The sequence below is a fragment of the Protopterus annectens genome, chromosome 11.part0 (genome assembly GCF_019279795.1).
Source record: "Protopterus annectens isolate FY-2018-M chromosome 11.part0, PAN1.0, whole genome shotgun sequence".
NCBI classification, from domain to species: domain Eukaryota; kingdom Metazoa; phylum Chordata; order Ceratodontiformes; family Protopteridae; genus Protopterus; species Protopterus annectens.
In genome coordinates, this window is record NC_056745.1 from 224,140,918 (window position 1) to 224,158,479 (window position 17,562).

Here is a 17,562-nt window from a genome sequence, read left to right on the forward strand (position 1 = left end):
TTGTTTGAATAAGAGTATTGAGTTTATAAAAAAAAGGAGTAGAACTGGGATGCTACGCTTTCGTCTGAGTTATGGGTGTTAGGTGATGGGTTAGAAGTATGGCCTGGATGGATAAGACATTTGATAGTACCTCAGAATTTTTGTGGGTTATTTTGATGTTTGTGCTGCATGTTGGAATAGTACTGTTTTTTATCATTTTGATTTGCTTTGGCAGGTATTTTGTATGTGACGGCAATTGTCAAGGGAGGTTTTGGATTTGTTGGCCTGATGTTGGTACCAGAGTTTCTCTCTGTTTTAGTAGTTGTCTGGTTTCTTTTGTGAGCCATGGACAATAGTTTGTTTTATATCTAATGTGTCTTATAGGGGTCACAGTACTTAGTATATCTAGAAATTTACTGTTTAAGTATTCAACTGCTGCATCTAAAGGAGGTATTTTAATGGGGACCAGCTACAGTTTTGGAGCAGTTGTTTAAATGTGTCTGTGGAGAAATGTTTGGATTGCGTACTTGTTTGTATGATGTAGTTTTTGTGTGAGAGTTGTAGTGCTGGTTGGTAGGTGGTTGCTTAGGCTGTCTGGCAGGCACCTTGAGTGATAGATATGTGAGGGTTTATTTGTCAGGCTCCAGTCTAGTACTGATTGTTTTTTGCTGTTTTTGTCATTCCTTGTAGGGGCTTGTATCAGCTGGGTTGAACCCATGTAAGTTTATGTAGTTGGAGTGGTTATCAGAGGAACATTATCATACATCATATGATAACAAAAATGTCAACACACATAGAAAAGGGGTAGCAAGAAACAACAATATTCACTACTACAGGCCATGTGGAGATATGTACAATATTTACAGTATTTACAAGGTGGAGTTCTTTTAGCAGAGTGATACCTATGTGCAGTACTTGTAAATATTCGATTTACACCAAGTCTATAATTTTACAGCAACTTATCCACTGTTGTGAAAGCAATTACTGGTCATCTCTTCTAGTATATGTTCCTTCAGTTTAGTCTTGAAGCCATGTGATTTTAATATTTGAGAATGTATTTATTGAGGTAGTTGAGGCCACACTGCTGTCCAGATTTTAAAGAAGATCCTTTCTTCTTTGGCAACGAAAGAATCTGGTATTATTAAATTAATTCCATCATCTTGACTTCCTGTCAATGAGTATGATGATCCTCTTATTTATAAGGTTGCTTTGTGGGGAGGAGCATTGATCCAGTATGATAATTTTGAACAGCCAAGTGGTGAGCAGCATAGTAGCTTGTCTAATAACAAGTAGCCAATGAAATCACTGTAGGAAATCACAGTGGGTGGGTATGCTTGTTGACAAGTAGTACAAAATGACAGATTTTGTTTTCCTAGAGCTGTAGTTTTTGTATATTGGTGCTAGAGTGAAATGCTACTAAAGGTAGGACACATTGTTTTTTGGGAATGGGGACAGTTCTAGCAATAGAGATTGACATGCAATTGGGGATAAAGATGTGAATTTTTTTAGCAAAATTTAAGTTGTGATATTATTTTAACGACTGTATTGTTTGTATGCCTTAAGAATGATCAGGCTTGGTCAAGGAGGATGTAAATATATTTTTGCTGTGTAACATTTAGATATTGGAGTTTTTGAATTATCTCCTAGTATCATCTGAGGGAGATTAGACAGTTTTTGAGGAGTATCAAATAGCACAGTGCTACTTTTTGGGGATTAATTATTAGTCTACTGTTAGTTGCAAAGATTAGTGAAATTTCCCTGTAAAGGTTGTTGAAGCCCAGAATTTTACTAATAAAACTAGTATCTCATATGCATGCATAGTCATGTTAGTATGGAGTAAGCCATTTATAAATAACAGGAACATTAAGGGGCCAAAACAGATCCATGGGATTCATGCCAATTTTCTTGTTCTGTCCATTCACCTAACTTATTGTACATTCCTCTCAATCACTTGATTTCTTCATCCAACAAGAGCATTCTCCAGTATTGAGTGTACCTGTATTAGAGGCTATTATTGTATATCTGGAAATTTCTGATGTGAAGTTGTTCAATGTCACCATTCATTCTTACACATGGGTTCATAGACGATCCTTTGGCTCTGAGTCGGCTGCTTTCACAAGCTCAAAGTTTGAGAGTAGCTCAAGGCCAAGTCCCTATCCCATGATGATCTGTCTCTCACCCCAGATCTAGTTTGCCGCTGCAACAGATCAGAGGTCAAGAGAGAGCTCGGGACAGTATTTCTAACTTTTCTTAGTTATTGGATACTTATCTTTAAAGTCCTTAATATAAATAGTGTATTTCTTGGTTAGTTAGCCTTAGTTGTTTGTTCTGTCTCTGTCCTGGTTGTTTTTTGACTATTTTCGTCTCTTTAGAGCAGCTGTTCTTAGGCCTTTTGGCCGCGTTTTAGTTCTCCCCTATCCTGTTTGTTAAATGTTTAGAAAAGTTTAGAGTAGTGTAGATAATTTAGAGTTTATTGTTAAAAGTTTGACTATATATAGCTGTTGTAGGCTGCTGTGTGTTAGTTATTCTAATATTACATTTGGTCTGTTTTTCTAGAGTGGTTTTTCTTTAGACAATTGTATATCTGTTTTTAATTCACAGACTGAGTTATATACTGTTTGTTCCTAAGATGGCTGATCATAAAGAGAAAGAAAAGCAAAAGTCTGGCTTTAAGACATGCCCTAAGTGTGGGCAGAAAATGTCTATAACTGATTTGCATGTCAGTTGTGTGTACTGTTTGGGGGCAGTCCATCTTCAGGAGGACTGCTCCATCTGTCACTCTTATAGTAGCAGAGTATTACTGGAACGCAGAAGAAAACTGGTTGACAGGGGTTTGCTGAAACCAGATTTCCAGGAATCTTTGGCTAAGGCCAACCAGACTTCAAAATCGTCGAAGGGTTCAAAGTCATCAAAAGCTTCTTCAGAGCCGAAGTCGTCGGCTCCAAGCCTTGCTGAGAAGATATGGTCGCCGGTTTCACATTCTTCGGAACTGAGCACCAAGCTTGTGTTTTGGAGCCAATCCCCGGTATTGGAGCCGGTTTCCAAAACTTTGCAGTCACCCATTTTGCAGTCTGTGGCTTCTTCAATACCTTCTACTCGTTCTTCCAGAACCCTCTCCGATGTGAATGTGGACCAAGTGGTGCAGAGGCTTCTCGAGAATCTGGCACTAACCAAATTATCGGCTTCGGCCTAACCAGTTTCATAGCAGAAGACTATTTTACCTGCTGTGTCTACTCCTCCTCCAAGCCAAGCCGGGCCTTCAGAGCCAGGGGAGGTGGAACTGATGATTGTGGAATCTTCAGAGTCGATGCCTATTCCTGTGCCATCGGTTCTGTCAACTCAGACTACTTTGGTACCGTTCGAGGAGTCTGGGAGCTGACACTCTCTGGTCAGCTCCGGGGGGGTTCTCGAACCGATGGGTCGGTTCCGACCCTTCCCTCAGAGCTTCGGCATGGATGAGCTTGGCTCCTTTCTCTGGGTCGGAGCACACTGTGTCGGCACTGGGGAGGTTGCCATCTTCTTCGGAACCAGCTGCTTCCTCGCGTCGGAGCAATGGAGCCTTCGATGCCATGAGGAGGGTTATGTTTTCCAAGACTCTTACGTCATCAGGGCCTTCCTCCTCCTCACATACATTGACACTTTCTACCTCTACATCACAGGTCCCTGTAAAGCGTCGAGACCCAAAGCCTCAGGTAGCCCCGTTGGGTGACCCATTTTCTACTGAGACCTCACCAGAAGCTCCCACTGATGAGGTTCCCAGGAAGAAGCTTTCCAAGAGGAGGCATTTAGACTCCCCACAGGAGTCTATTGCATCAGACACCGATTTAGAGGAGTCAGAAGGGTCCTCACGGTCCCTCTATGAGGATATCTACTTTGCTGATATCCTTGAAGTCCTTAAGCAGAAGGCTGACTGGCAGTCCTTTAGTCATACTGATGATGAGTCGGTGCTCCTGAAGGCCTTTGGGTCTCAACCTTTCACCTCCTGGGTGACTCCACCCTCTGATGAACTAATGGAGTTGGTTGTTCGAAGGGCGTGGGAGTCTCCTGATACTGTGGAACCTGTTCCTCGGAGGCCCAACAAATTTATTACATCACCCCAAGACAAAATGTTCCTTACCAAGGGAGTGCCGGTTGATGCCGTGGTGGTGGCAGCGGCCACCAAGAAAGAGATGTCCGAAACCTCTTCTACTGTCCATCCCCTTAATTGAGATTCCAGGATTATGGGCAGGTATGGGAAATGCATCTTTAGTTCAGTGACTTTTGCTATGTGATCGCTCAACTATTTGACACATTTTACCCGTCTTCAAAGAGATCTCCTAAAAGAGCTTGGAGATACTCTACAGGTTAGTACAGCTGAAGACGTTCCTGATAAGGTGACAGCCCAGCTCAATACCCTTAATTCCGTAATTAACTCATCCATGCGTCTCATTTGTTATGCAGCCGATGGTTCGAGTCAGTCATTGGGTTCAGCAATAGCTCTTAGGAGACATTCCTGGATGTGCTTATGCTCCTTTGAGAAAACCTTCAAGTCTTCCTTCGTTAATATCCCATTTGATGGCTCATCCCTTTTCAGGCCTAAAGTCAAGGAGACCCTCACTAGGTGTGAGCAAGATGGAAAGACTCTATCTGTCATAGGAGTCCATTTTTCCACCCCTACTTGATTGTACCCCAAAGGGCAAAAGGGAGGAAAAATGTGATTCTGGAAGTCCCAAGGAGCTTTTCAGAACACACATAGTAAACCCCTCTCCAGGGGCAGAGGAAGGGGTAATAATGGAAGCCGCTGCCCAGGCGGCAGAGGGGGTCCGCATAACCAGGGCGACAGGGATCAGTTCTTTGGCAAGCCCTACCAGTGCTCCTGAAAGGAGGCCCGACTGTCCTACTCTGGAGGCAATCGGGGGTCACTGCTCTTTGTATCCAGACACCTGGCTAGAAATTGCAAAAGATTCTTGGGTACAAGGAATTGTTACCAGAGGTATGTCATTCCATTCTTAGAACCCCCACCTGTATAAAGGAAAATCCCAGACGTTCCACCCCATCTCAGGGATCAAGCAGCCATAGAAATTCAAAGGCTTCAGGAAAAGAGGGTCATCCAGCAAGTCCCAGCAGACCAGATAGGATGTGGAACCTACTCCAGATTCTTTTTATTTCCAAAGAAGACAGGGGACTGGAGGTCCATCTTTGACCTCAGCAGACTCAACACCTTTGTAAAGGAGGAGACATTTCAGATGGTCACGCTTCAATCGATTCTTCCGTTTCTAGGAATGGGCATTTGGGTGTGCTCTATAGATCTCAAGGATGCATACTATCACATCAAAATGGCCAGACCATCCAGAGATCACTTGCGTTTCCGGCTGGGAGCCAGTCACTGCCAGTTCCAAGCACTGCCCTTTGGTCTCACGACAGCCCCCAGAGTGTTTGCCAAGTGCATGACAGTGGTTATGGCTCACCTGAGGCGTCTAGGATTCTGAGTGTTTCTGTATTTGGATGACTGTCTCCTCACCGCCACCTCCAGGCATCAACTACTTCAATCCAGGGATCACACTCTCAATCTGTGTTCTCAGTTAGGAATAACTATAAATTTCGACAAGTATGCTTTGTCACCATCGCAACATATCTCCTTTATCAGAGCAGACTTAAATACCAGCACTGTCATGGTAAAATTGCCAATGGACAGAATAGTCACCCTCTGACAACAGGTATCAGATATTCTGAAGAACAAAAAAGTACCAGCCTCTCAAGTGTTGAAACTACTAGGTACTATGGCAGCAACACTCATAGCAGTTCCTCTGGGGCGTATGCACATGAGAAATCTTCAATGGTTATTCTTCACCAGTGGTCTTACCAACAGCTTCCGATGTCATTCCTGATGATCATTACAGATTCATGCAGAAAGGATCTTCAGTGGTGGCTGACCAGTCATCGTGTAACAATAGGTCGCCCATCTGTTCTACCCCCGCCAACAGCCACGGTGACCACGGATGCTTCTCTGATAGGGGGGCTTTTTCAGGGAAGAATGGCCCAAGGCACCTGGTCAGAGACAGAGTCACAGTTGCACATCAGTGTCCTGGAATTGAGAGCGGTACATTTGGCATTGCAGTATTTCCACGACTCTCTACCTCTGGGGACGATTGCGATCCAGACTGACAACATGTCTGTGGTCTGATATATCAACAAGCAAGTGGGAACCAAGTCTTACCCCTTATGTTGAGAGGCCCTGAGAGTTTAGCAGTGGGCTGTATCCTATCCAAAAGGCGTTTTCTGATAGCAACGCACATCCTGGAGAAATCCAGCGTGATCGCGAACAAACTGAGCAGAGCCATTAAGATGCTGCATGAGTGGTCCCTCAAAGACGATTTTCCACAGACGGGGCCAGCCTTGCTGCAACCTGTTTGCATCCCCTATAAATGCCAAATGCAGAAGCTACTTTGTCCTGAATCCCCCACCAGGGGACAGCCCAAGGGATTCGCTCCTACACGATTGGCCCCTGGGACTCCTATATGCCTTTCCACCAATTCCCCTGATTCCGAAATTCTTGCAGAAATCCAAAGTCCTGGGGAGGACTGAAATTTTAATAGCCCCATTTTGGCCTCGACAGATTTGGCTCCCCTTCCTTCAATTCTACCAACTAGAGGAACCTTGGATTCTGGACCCAGTTCCAGATCTACTGACGCATTCATCAGGGGCTCTTCATTCCCTCAGATTGACAGCTTGGCTGCTCAAATGTCCAACTTAGCCAGGTCACACGATTTCTCCTCTGAGGTACAGCATATCTTTGTATCCTCTCATAAAGCTTCCACCAGAAAGTTGTACGCCAGCAAATGGAAGTGAGTTGCTTTTTGGGCTTCACAAAATAATATTGACCCGTACGTCACCCCAGTTGCTAGCATTTTAGAATTCCTGACTAAGCTTTTTAACGAAGGTGCTGCAGCTGCCACCATACGAGTTCAATTGGCTGCAATTTCGAATTTTCACCTCGGATCTGAAGGTTCTAACCTAATGTCTCACAGATTATGGAGGGCCTTCTTAAAAGATACCATTCATCTTAGACCGCCAGTTAGACAACCTTTTCCTCCCTGGAATCTGAATTTTGTGTTATCACAGATTATTCTTCCTCCCTTTGAGCCTGCATCATCCTGCCAATTAAAATTTCTCTCCTGGAAAACTATCTTCTTGGTAGCCATTAGTTCAGCATGTAGAGCATCCAAACTTCAGGCCCTGTCTATCAAACCCCCATATTTGGTGTTTCACCCCGACAGATCCTCACTGAGGACTTAACCCTTCCTTCCTTCCAAAGGTATTTTCGGAACCTAACCTGAATCAAACTATTGAACTCCCAACTTTCTTCAGTAACTATTGTAACAAGTTGGAGTATACGTTGCATAAACTTTGATGTTCACAGGCAGTTAAGATTCTATTTGGACAGAACAAAAGAATTTAGAAAATCAGAACAACTCTGTTTCTCATGCTGACACCAAGAAAGGGCTACCAGTATCCAAAGTTAATCTTTCCAAATGGTTAACTGATTACATAAAATTCACATATTCCGCAGTGAATCAACCATTAGGACATAGCGTGAATGTGCATTCCACTAGGGCTGTTTCTACTTCCTCAGCTTATGCGGCTAGGCTGCCTTCGGACACTATATGTGCAGCTGCCACTTGGTCTAAGCCTCATAACTTCATCACGCATTACAAAGTAGATAAGGCCTCCAAGGACAGGGCTTCCTTTGGTTCCACTGTCCTCAGGACTATACTCCCGTGAGCCACCCAGGATGAAGGGTGCTTGGGATGCTACCCATGCGTAAGAATGAATGGCGAGATTGAACAACTTCACATAAAGAAGTTATGTACCTAATAACGTTCCATGCGAGTTGTTCATCTCGCCTTCATTCTTACATTCCCGGCTTCCCCCTCCAGGCTTCTCGAAGAACGAGTAAGACTTTGCGGTCTAGTGGGTCTTGTTCTAGGATTTCTTACTCCGGCTGGAGTACTGTTTATGTGTTATCATGTTATACATGTTGGGATCAGAAAACTAGATCTGAGGTGAGGCAGAGAGCATCATGGGATAGGGACTTGGCCTCGAGCTACTCTAAAACCTTGAGCTTGTGAAAGCTGCCAACTCGGAGCCGAAGGATCGGCTCCGAACCCATGTGTAAGAATGAAGGCGAGATGAACAACTCACATGGAATGTTATGGTAAGTACATAACTTCTTTTTTTTAGATAAATTTTAAATCACTGGATAATAATTACTCTGAAACTGAGTTTGCATAGTTTGTTAATCAAGAGGGTATGACTTACAGTTTCAAATGTTCTTACCAAGTCTACACAGAGACTGGCAGTAAGTAGGCCATTGTTCATATTGCTCTAAATTGAGTTGGTGGCAATTTAAGTGCAATCATATTGCTTAAGACCTTCCAGAAGCCATGCTGTTTGTCACAAAGGAGGTCAGAGATATTTTATGGTCAAAGATCTGCTTTTGTAAGAGTTTTTAGAATGTTTTATTTAGTAGGCATGAGTTAGAAACCATTAAAAAAACAAAAATAAAGAATGAGTACTTTTGCTATGGGGTAAGTCCTCCTACACCCTCCCTCTACACCTCTAAATATACATACTCTGAGAGCACTCATCCTTGGAGGTAAAATAATATTCCCTTATTTCCAAGTTTTTAAGTAAAGTGGCAATCTTCAGTGCAAGTACAATTTGAAGTTTTTGCTGTGATGTTAAGGTGCACATAATAATTGTAACTTTGAAAGAACTAACTGCTTCTGAAACTGAAACACTGCCACATAATTGAAAGTTACTGATGGTAATTTCCTTGACCAGTGTCCAAAGCTTTATCAAGTTAAGTAAGAGCACTGCAGCTGTATGCTAGTTAAAAGCACTTCCATTTCAGGAAAAAAATATGGAAAAGATTCAACTGAACAGAGTGCTGATTATGTTGTGGGGGGGGTCTTGCCCATCCAGCTTGATGCAATCCTTTGAGTAGTTCATAGCTATTGTAGACTTGGGAAGTCTGATGGATGTCATAGAGGTATTACTGAATTCTTCAACAATGCAATTCATAGATGATATTGAGGTGGTATGGGGTGGTTCTCAAAATTTTGAAGTAGATAAGTATCTGGCTGGCTGACTGACTAATAAGCAGAGGATAGCAGTAAGAGACGGGTTCTCTTAGGACTGACCATTCCCTTATTTCTAAAGTTGTAAATGAAATGTCTCAGGACCAATCCATCAATTTACCAACAGTTTTCTATATCCTCCAAACAAGAGAGAGAGAGAGAACACTATTTGTTGGATATTCACAGGCAACTAAAATTCTGTTTGGATAACACTAAGCCGTTCCAAAAAATCATATCAGCTGTTTGTTTCCTATGAGGGTAAATGATGGAATTTCCTGTAGCAAAACAGTCTTATCTCCAGATAAATTTCCCTTGCTGTATATTTTTGTTATACTTTTCATGGGAAATTCATCCAAGGCCATATCAAAGCTTGCTGTGCTAGGGATGTTGCCTACTCTGGTGCCTTTTTCAATGGTCTATACTCAAGAATTTTAGAAGCAGACCCTTGGTCTTCCATTGACACCTTTACAAAAGATGCATGCCTTTCCTAGGGCTAGAACTGTGTTTTTTCTTTGGCAGGTGCAATCATCATGGTATTCTGAACTCCATTTCTGTACATTATGCCTCCTCCTGTTTAGTATAAAAGAATTTGAAAATTTTCCTGCTAGCAAGCAATACTGCAACAAAGATCAAATGAAGGGCATAGTACAGCTGTGTACAAATTTACCATAACAGTTGATGCTCAAATTGATCACTTTTGCAATGTATGCATTCTCTTTCCTTTCCACCTACTTCTTGTCTTTTCCATTGTCTGAGCTTGACCTACCTTTTCTCGTTTCAACCCTGCTGACATGAGTCCTTTTCCTAGACTTAATTTTTCCTGTGTGAGGCAAGAAAGCTGTGAGGAACTTCCTTGTCTCTGTGTTCCCTTATGTACCACCAACTACTCTTGTGCCTAGGTCATATGTTGGGTGAACAGTGTAAGAGGAAAGCACCCAGGCTTCTGTATACTGGCTAGAGATATGGCATCCTTGACAGGATACATCCCACTAGTGAGCAATATTGCAACTGTGATCTGCTTAGACATCTACTGTTACACTAAGATCCTTTTCATTCGGTCCTCTGATCCAGCTGTTGGATTTTAAGTTGCTTGCCGGATTCAAACTGACATCGTTAGTGCTACAGCCTCAAGCTTCTCAAACCTTTCCCTCCCACAATGCACCTGTCTTGTCTAGACCAGCTTCCTTCAGATCAAGTTTGCTGCTTGAACAGCTAGAACAGAATACGGGTCCTTTGGGATCTTCAAAAGTAGAAGGCAGGGGGATGGTGGGAAGGTTTTCATTCTCTTCATCTAACCTGAGTGTTGGGTCAGAATCCATAGCTACTGATTCTCCTAGGTGGTATCATGACAAGAGCCCTTGGAGAATGGACTCTGCAAAGGAAGCCCTGGATGTACAAATCGAATCAACCTTGTAATGCATAGAAAAGGTATGCAACATCAATTATGTTGCTGCAGCACAAATATCTTCATTGGAAGAATTCTTAAAGATTGCTGTAGATGTAGGTAATGGATGTGTGGAAAGAGCCTTGGGTTTAACTGAAAGATTCATTGTGACTTTGATGCACAAATGTGACACAGTTTGACAGCCATCTGGGCAGAGTTATTCTGGGGACTGAAGGAATACAGCATTATACACGGCTGTACTATCACTGGTTTTAGGAGATGTAATGTTACAATACATTTTAATTCACAATGCATACTGAAAGGTGCTATTGTAGCATAGCTAGTAATGGATTCGAAGACTGTTAAACTGTTGTTGTATCAATCTGTTTGTATGTCACCACTTCAGTTACACTGTAAGCATTATTAATACTTTGACATTTATTGGTTGGCATTGAAATTGATTTAGTATCTGTTTTGTTTCCTCAGAGAAAAACCTTACATGAAAATAAGCAGAAAAGACTGCTGGAGAAAATACAGCTTCTTGAAGCAAAGAAAGAAGAATTAGAAATAGAAAAGAGTGCACTCAATAAGTAAGATAACAACAATTTGCCATCCTGTAGTAAAATAGTGTACAGAACTCTGCAGCTGACTTAAAAGTGTTTGCTAATTCAGTACATTTCTGTCTTTGTATTTATTACTGGGCTAGAAAAGCTGGCTCAGTTAAAAAGAAGAATTATTTTTAAAGTTTAGTTGATGTCAGGAATGTGTGTTTTTGCACACTGTAAGATAGGTTCTGCTGTTACGGAGGTAACATTAGGAGAATTAGTAAAAAGGTGGCAGAAGCTTCTCTGTTTGTGTGCTTTATATGATATTATCCCATGACCCCCCATTAATATTCCAAAACGTGCACGCTGATTGGCCAGCGTGCACGTTATAAATCGACTTATACTAATGGAAAAAGGTCCGTCGCGGACTTTTTCCATTAGTATAAGTCTCTCTTAAAACACTATCTCGCTATGTTAAAAGAGTTTAACATAGCGACCCAGGTTAAAAAAAAGCAACGGAGATCTCCGTTGCTTTTTTTAAAGCTGTCTCGCTATGTTAGACTCCTTTAACATAGCGACACAGTGTGTAAAAAGCAACGGAGGTCTTGCTTTCTCCGTTGCTTTTTTTTTTAAACCTGTCTCGCTATGTTAAATGGGTTTAACATAGCGAGACAGCTTTAAAATAAGCAACGGAGATGTCCGTTGCTTATTTTAAAGCTGTCTCGCTATGTTAAACCCATTTAATATAGCGAAACAGTAAAAAGCAACGGAGATCTTGCTTTCTCCATTGCTTTTGGCCACAGCTCTGATGTACTGCGTAAGCATGCGCAGTACATCAGAACTGCCATGGATACCAGACAGCTGCGGAAGGGCAGCAAAGAGGCATTATACAATGCCATTATTTAAGAAAAGTAATTATTTCTTTTCTTAAATAATGTCATAGTATAATAGCAATAACCCACTTCTGGGTGTGGGTAATGCGGGATTTACCCATGGTTGTCTTTGTTTGGTCCCTCGGGCTTCGCCCTCAGGACCAAACCACGCCAACCATGGGTAAATCCCGCATTACCCACATCCAGGCGTGGGTTATTGCTATAATATTAGTGCCATTTATATGATAATATTAGTGCCATAACAAAGTGTATATACTGACATAATTTAGGTGTTTGACTCCCTATCACAATTACAAACCCTGAAATACAGAATCTGATGTTGCCAATTTTCACTCTGTCCTCATCTGTTGGGTTCAGATTCATACCTCGGATCCAGCTTGTCCATTACTAAAGCTTCTGGTAACCAAAAAGCACTCACACTTCTCCCTTAGCCATAATGCACTAACCCCTAACATACCTAGGATCCCCTTTGCTGCTTTTCATGAAAAGACATGGTCAACCTTGGCCCTCAAGTTTCAGCAGGTAAGTGTATTTTTTTTCCACTGAAAATACCTTTAATATCTTAGATTTCTCTTGTATACATTATTACCTTACCCTTATATAATACTGCATCTCTGCCATTGTTTGTAGTATTTTTCCCCCTTTTCCAGTTTATACATGATGGTGTAGCTCTATTACCATTGTTGGTATTCTTTCTGACTTTCGTTTTTCTTAACTTTTCTTCCTTTATATAACAAAAAAAAAAACTGTATCTTGTATTACTGTTTTCGGGCTATTGTCACTGGCATGCTTGAGAAGTGTTCTGAATGTGGGCACAAATTGCCTCTTTCAGACGCACAAATTGCCTTTTTCAGTTGCCCATACTCTTTGTGTATATTGATCTGATGTCAGTTTTCATTTTATCCTCACATAGGGGGTTCGGATCCAATCCCTCGGATCCAACTCTGCCATTGCAAAAGTTAGTGGCAACCAAAAAGCTCTAGAGCACCCTACCCATAGTGCTTCTTTACCAATGCCCTCAGATCTTGTTTGCCACTTCACAAAGATGTGGTCCTTCCTATAGTTCTTGGGCAGTTAGTGAATAAGCTTTTCAGTCTTGCAAGATTTTTTTCTCTCAGTCTAAGCTTTTGTATAACTAAACATCCTTTTCTTTCCCTTTAACCTTAATTCTACTTTCTGATTAGTACAGAGGTACTTCTAAAACTACTATTGTTAGCAGTTCCTTCTCCCTACCTCTTTCTGTTAGTTATTTTCCCTTTTTTTCCTCTTTATCTCTAACTTAAAAAAAAAATAGTTTCCTTTTCTCTTTCTCCTTTCTTGCCACTGTCAGAATTATGGCAGAGAAATTTGATAAGCCGGCTGGCTTTAAAAAAATGGTCTATATGCAGTCACAAAATACCATTGAGTGATTTGCACAGTTTTTGTGTATATTGCCTGGGCTCACTTCATTTTACAGCAAGAATGTGATATTTACAAGGTGTTCAATCACAAGCCATTATTGAATGCCGAAACAAATTGATCCTTAAAGATATGTTGCCTTTCTCCTTTGGGGAATTTTCTGGCCATTTCTGGCTCTGAAAACAGTCAAAAAGAAACATTCTTCCACATCTGAACAATCTAGCCCAGCTTCTTCCTTGTCCTTCAGAAGTTCAGATAAGGGAAGAAAAAGGCCTTCTTCTGCTCCAAAGTTGCCAGTGGAGTCCTCAGCAAACGTGACTAAACTGTCTGATCCTAAGGTTTTCTCAGATCCGATGACTTCTAAGACTCCACTCTGAAGGATAGGTCAGATCCGTTGTCATTGGATCCTGTTGGGAGCCCTTTTAAACCTATCCAGTCTTTACCTAGGACTTGATACTCTCCTTCTGTTGACCCAGTGCCATCTAGAGTGCCTTCTACATTCCTGGACAGACCAGAGTCACCACCGGCATCATCAACCTACTCTACTAGAAGCCTCACAGAAGCCAAAGTGGTGGTCAAGAAGATCGTCTGGGTGCAAGGCTTTGCAGGACCCCCTTTGGCTCCAATCCCTAAGGGTCAGGAGTTCCGAATCCTTGCTTCCCCTCTTCAGATTCCTCCTCCAACTTCCCTGGAAGTTTTGGAGCCTTTGGATCTGCTCCATCCAATATTGTCTATGTCGGAGCCGAGGACCTTTCCGTCCTGCTCAGATCTCTGCTGTGAGTTCCCCGGGCTAGTCGAAGCCAGGGAGCTCTTGGGATCATGGTGGCCCAGTTGAGTCCGAGATGGTAGGGTCAACTTTGACATTTTTGGAGCAGTCCCTGCCCCTTGGAGCCTCAGCTCATATCAGCCTGTTCCTGGCTCTGGCCTTGGGAGCGCTGTCCTCTGGATTCGGGAGTCCCTGGATCTGTAAGCAGGACCTGTCAGATCTGGGATCCTTCATTTCTCTGGACCAATCTGCTTTCAAGGCTTTGGAGAGGGCTACATTTGCCTCAGCAGCACAAGCAGTATCTCCCCACTTTGGATATGCAGTCTTCTGCTTTGCAGACTTGAACCCCGTGTCTCAACCAGACCTCCAACAGGGACAGTGGGTTCGGAAGCCCCAGGCTACCTAAAAGGACTCCCCATCTCCTCTGATACCTCCCTGGAGCTTCCCACAGAGGAGGTTCTTTGGAAGAGGAAGTGTAAGAGGGAATCACCTAGACTCCACGGAGGAGTCCATCACAGAGGATACTGACCTTGAGGAAGGTGAGGGATCCCCATGTTCACCTCCAGATGATGTTTCCTTCGGGGACATCCTAGAGATATTGAAACAGAGAGGTGGCTGGAATCCCAGCAATCCCTCATCGAAGGAGTCAATTTTCATGGTGGCTTTTGGATCCTGACTATCTACATCCTGGGTGACCATGCCTGCCAACGAGCTCAAGTTGATCTCTCAGTAGGCGTGGGAGGCTCCACCCCCCCCCCAGAGAGTGAACAAAATAGTAACATCACCAGAGGACAAAGCTTTTTGATCAAAAGGTGTTCAGTAGATGCCATGGTCATGGCGACAACCATGAAAAAAGAACTTGTGGATGAAAGTTGTACTATTCATCCTCCTAATGAGGATTCTAGGATGATGGCTAGATGCAGGAAGTGTATTTTCTCTTCAGCAACCTTTACCCTGAGGTCCCTGAATTACCTTTCCCATTTTACCAGATTGGAGAGGGATCTAATCAAAGAGTTGTCAGATACTGTCTCAGGAGTTGCGTCTGAACAGGAACAAGATAGCCACCGTACATACTATCACAAACTCCTCCATGGGGCACATTTTGCATGTAGCTGAAGGGGGCGAGTAGAACTGCGGGTTCATGTATCTCTGTGAAGAGGCAAGCCTGGATGCACTTATGCAACTTTGCTGAACCCTTTAAATCTTTGTTTGTCAACACTCCATTTGATGGCACTTCTCTTTTTGGCCCAAAAGTTAGAGATGTGCTGTCCAGATGCGAGAAAGATGGGGAAGACCCTTTTTGCCATAAATGTTTGTTTTTCCACTCCCCAGAAACCATATTCTTAAAATCAGAGGAGCAGTGGAAAGATGTGGTTCAGAAAATCACAAGGATCTTTTCCTCAAATTTCCCCAAGGGGCAGAGGGAGGAAGAGTAATGGAAGACACCGCCCGGATGCAGAGGGGCTCAGCATCATTAAGGGTCTAGAGACATATTTTTTGGGAAGCCCTTTCAGCGCTTCTTAATGGAGACCTGATTGCTTTTCTCTGGAGGCAGTCAAGGGTCGTCTGTCCCTGCACCTAAGAGCCTGGCTGAACATAAAAGACATATGGGTGAAGAGGATAATATCCAGAGGATACTATATACCCTTTTCCCATCCACTGCCCCAAAACAAAAAAATCCCAGATGTTCCACCCAGTCAAAGGGAGGAAGCAGCTATTCAGATACAAAAGCTGTGAGATAAGAGAATCACCCAGGAGGTACTGCCAGGCCAGAGAGGATCCACTACTTACTCAAGGTTCTTTCTGATACCAAAAAAGACAGGGGACTGGAGACCAATTTTGGATCTCAGCAGATTGAACAAATCAGTTCAGCAGAGCAAGTTCCAGATGGTCACGGTTCAGGCCATTCTTCCATTCTTGGAAAAGGATGATTGGATGTGCTCGATAGACCTTCAGGATATGTATTACCATATAAAGATGGACAGGTGATCCAGAAGTCATTTATGCTTCCGGTTGGGAGCCAGTCACTGTCAGTTCAGAGTACTGCCATTTGGTCTCAGTACAGCTGTGAGTGCTCACCAAATGTATGGCAGTAGTGGCAGCTCACTTGAGACAGCAAGGATTCTGGGTTTTTCCATACTTGGATGACTAGCTCATAACCACTCTGACTAGGCATCTGCTTCTAGAAGCAAAAGACAAGGTTCTTCAACCTTGTTCCCGGTTAGGCATTACAACAAATTACAAAAAGTCGTACCTAGACCCGTCTCAGGATTTGGTCTTCATAGGAGCACATTTAAACACAATCGAGATGGTGGCACGTCTTCCATTGTCAAGAATGGTGAGCATAAAAGATCAAGTCAGAAAGTTATTACACAATTCAACAATACCTGCTCAAACAGTAATTCAGACCTTGGATTCTATGGCAGCAGCAATAATACTAGTTCCACTAGCAAGATTCCACATGAGAATCTTACAATGGCTTCTCACAATACAATGGTCTATCCTACACCAACCCATATAAGCCACAATTAGAATTACGAACTCTTGCAAGAAGGATCTTTCATGGTTGATTTGGTCAGACCAACTTAAATAAGGTTGCCCATTTGTTCCCCCTCTCCCAAAGACCACAGTGACCACGGACACTTCCCAGACAGAGTGGAGTGGGGCATTATGTGGGAAAAACAGTCTAAGACACATGGTTTACACAAGAAGCCAATTCACACATAAATGTCCCAGAGATGAGAGCGGTGCTACTAGTGTTGAAAGCCTTTCAGGATGTTCTCCCTCTGGAGAAAATTGTGTTTCAGTCAGACAACATGTCAGTTGTCTGGTACATCAGCAAGCAAGGGGGGAACCAGAGCATACCCCTTATGTCGAGAGGTGCTCAGAGTGTGGCAGTGGGTGATATCATCCAACCACTTTCTGGTAGCAATACACATTCCGGGAGAGTTCAACATGATAGCAGAGAAGTTGAGCAGGTCCATCATTATGCCTCACAAGTGGTCCCTCAATCAGAAAGTTGCGGAGAGTGTATTCCACAAATGGGGCCAACCTTGCTGCAACCTTTTTGCAACCCCCTGAACAGCAAATGCAGCAACAACTTTGCCCTCATCCCCCCAAGAGAGGAGTCCCTGAGGGATTCTGTCACTCACGATTGGCCTCCCAGTCTACTGTATTCTTTTCCTCCAACTCCTTTAATCCCAAAATTTCTTCAGAAAGTGAGCAGGTTGAAGATAGATGTAATCCTCCTTGTCCCATATTGGCCTCATCAAATCTGGTTTCCTTTTCTTTGGCCTCACCTACGGAAGAGACCGTGATTGTGGATCCAATTCCAGACTTCCTGTCATACCCTTCAGGAATGCCTCATCTGAACATCCAGCCTGACAGCTTGGTATCTCCAGTTTCATTAATAGCCAGACAACCTATGCTGTTTTCCCCATTTCATCATATTTTATTATCCTTCCGTAAACCATCTGCA

The 17,562-nt window shown here is 42.9% G+C and overlaps 1 protein-coding gene across 3 annotated transcripts in view; it reads left to right on the forward strand.

Moving 5' to 3' along the window:
• LOC122815283 (centrosomal protein of 83 kDa-like) overlaps positions 1 to 17,562 on the forward strand; it is a 1,332,042-nt gene that overhangs the window by 861,487 nt on the left and 452,993 nt on the right. For all 3 annotated transcript variants that reach the window (XM_044087644.1, XM_044087646.1, XM_044087645.1), the window contains exon 11: positions 10,969 to 11,072. In XM_044087644.1, coding sequence (XP_043943579.1) covers positions 10,969 to 11,072 — 104 coding nt within the window. The remainder of the gene's footprint in view (positions 1 to 10,968; positions 11,073 to 17,562) is intronic.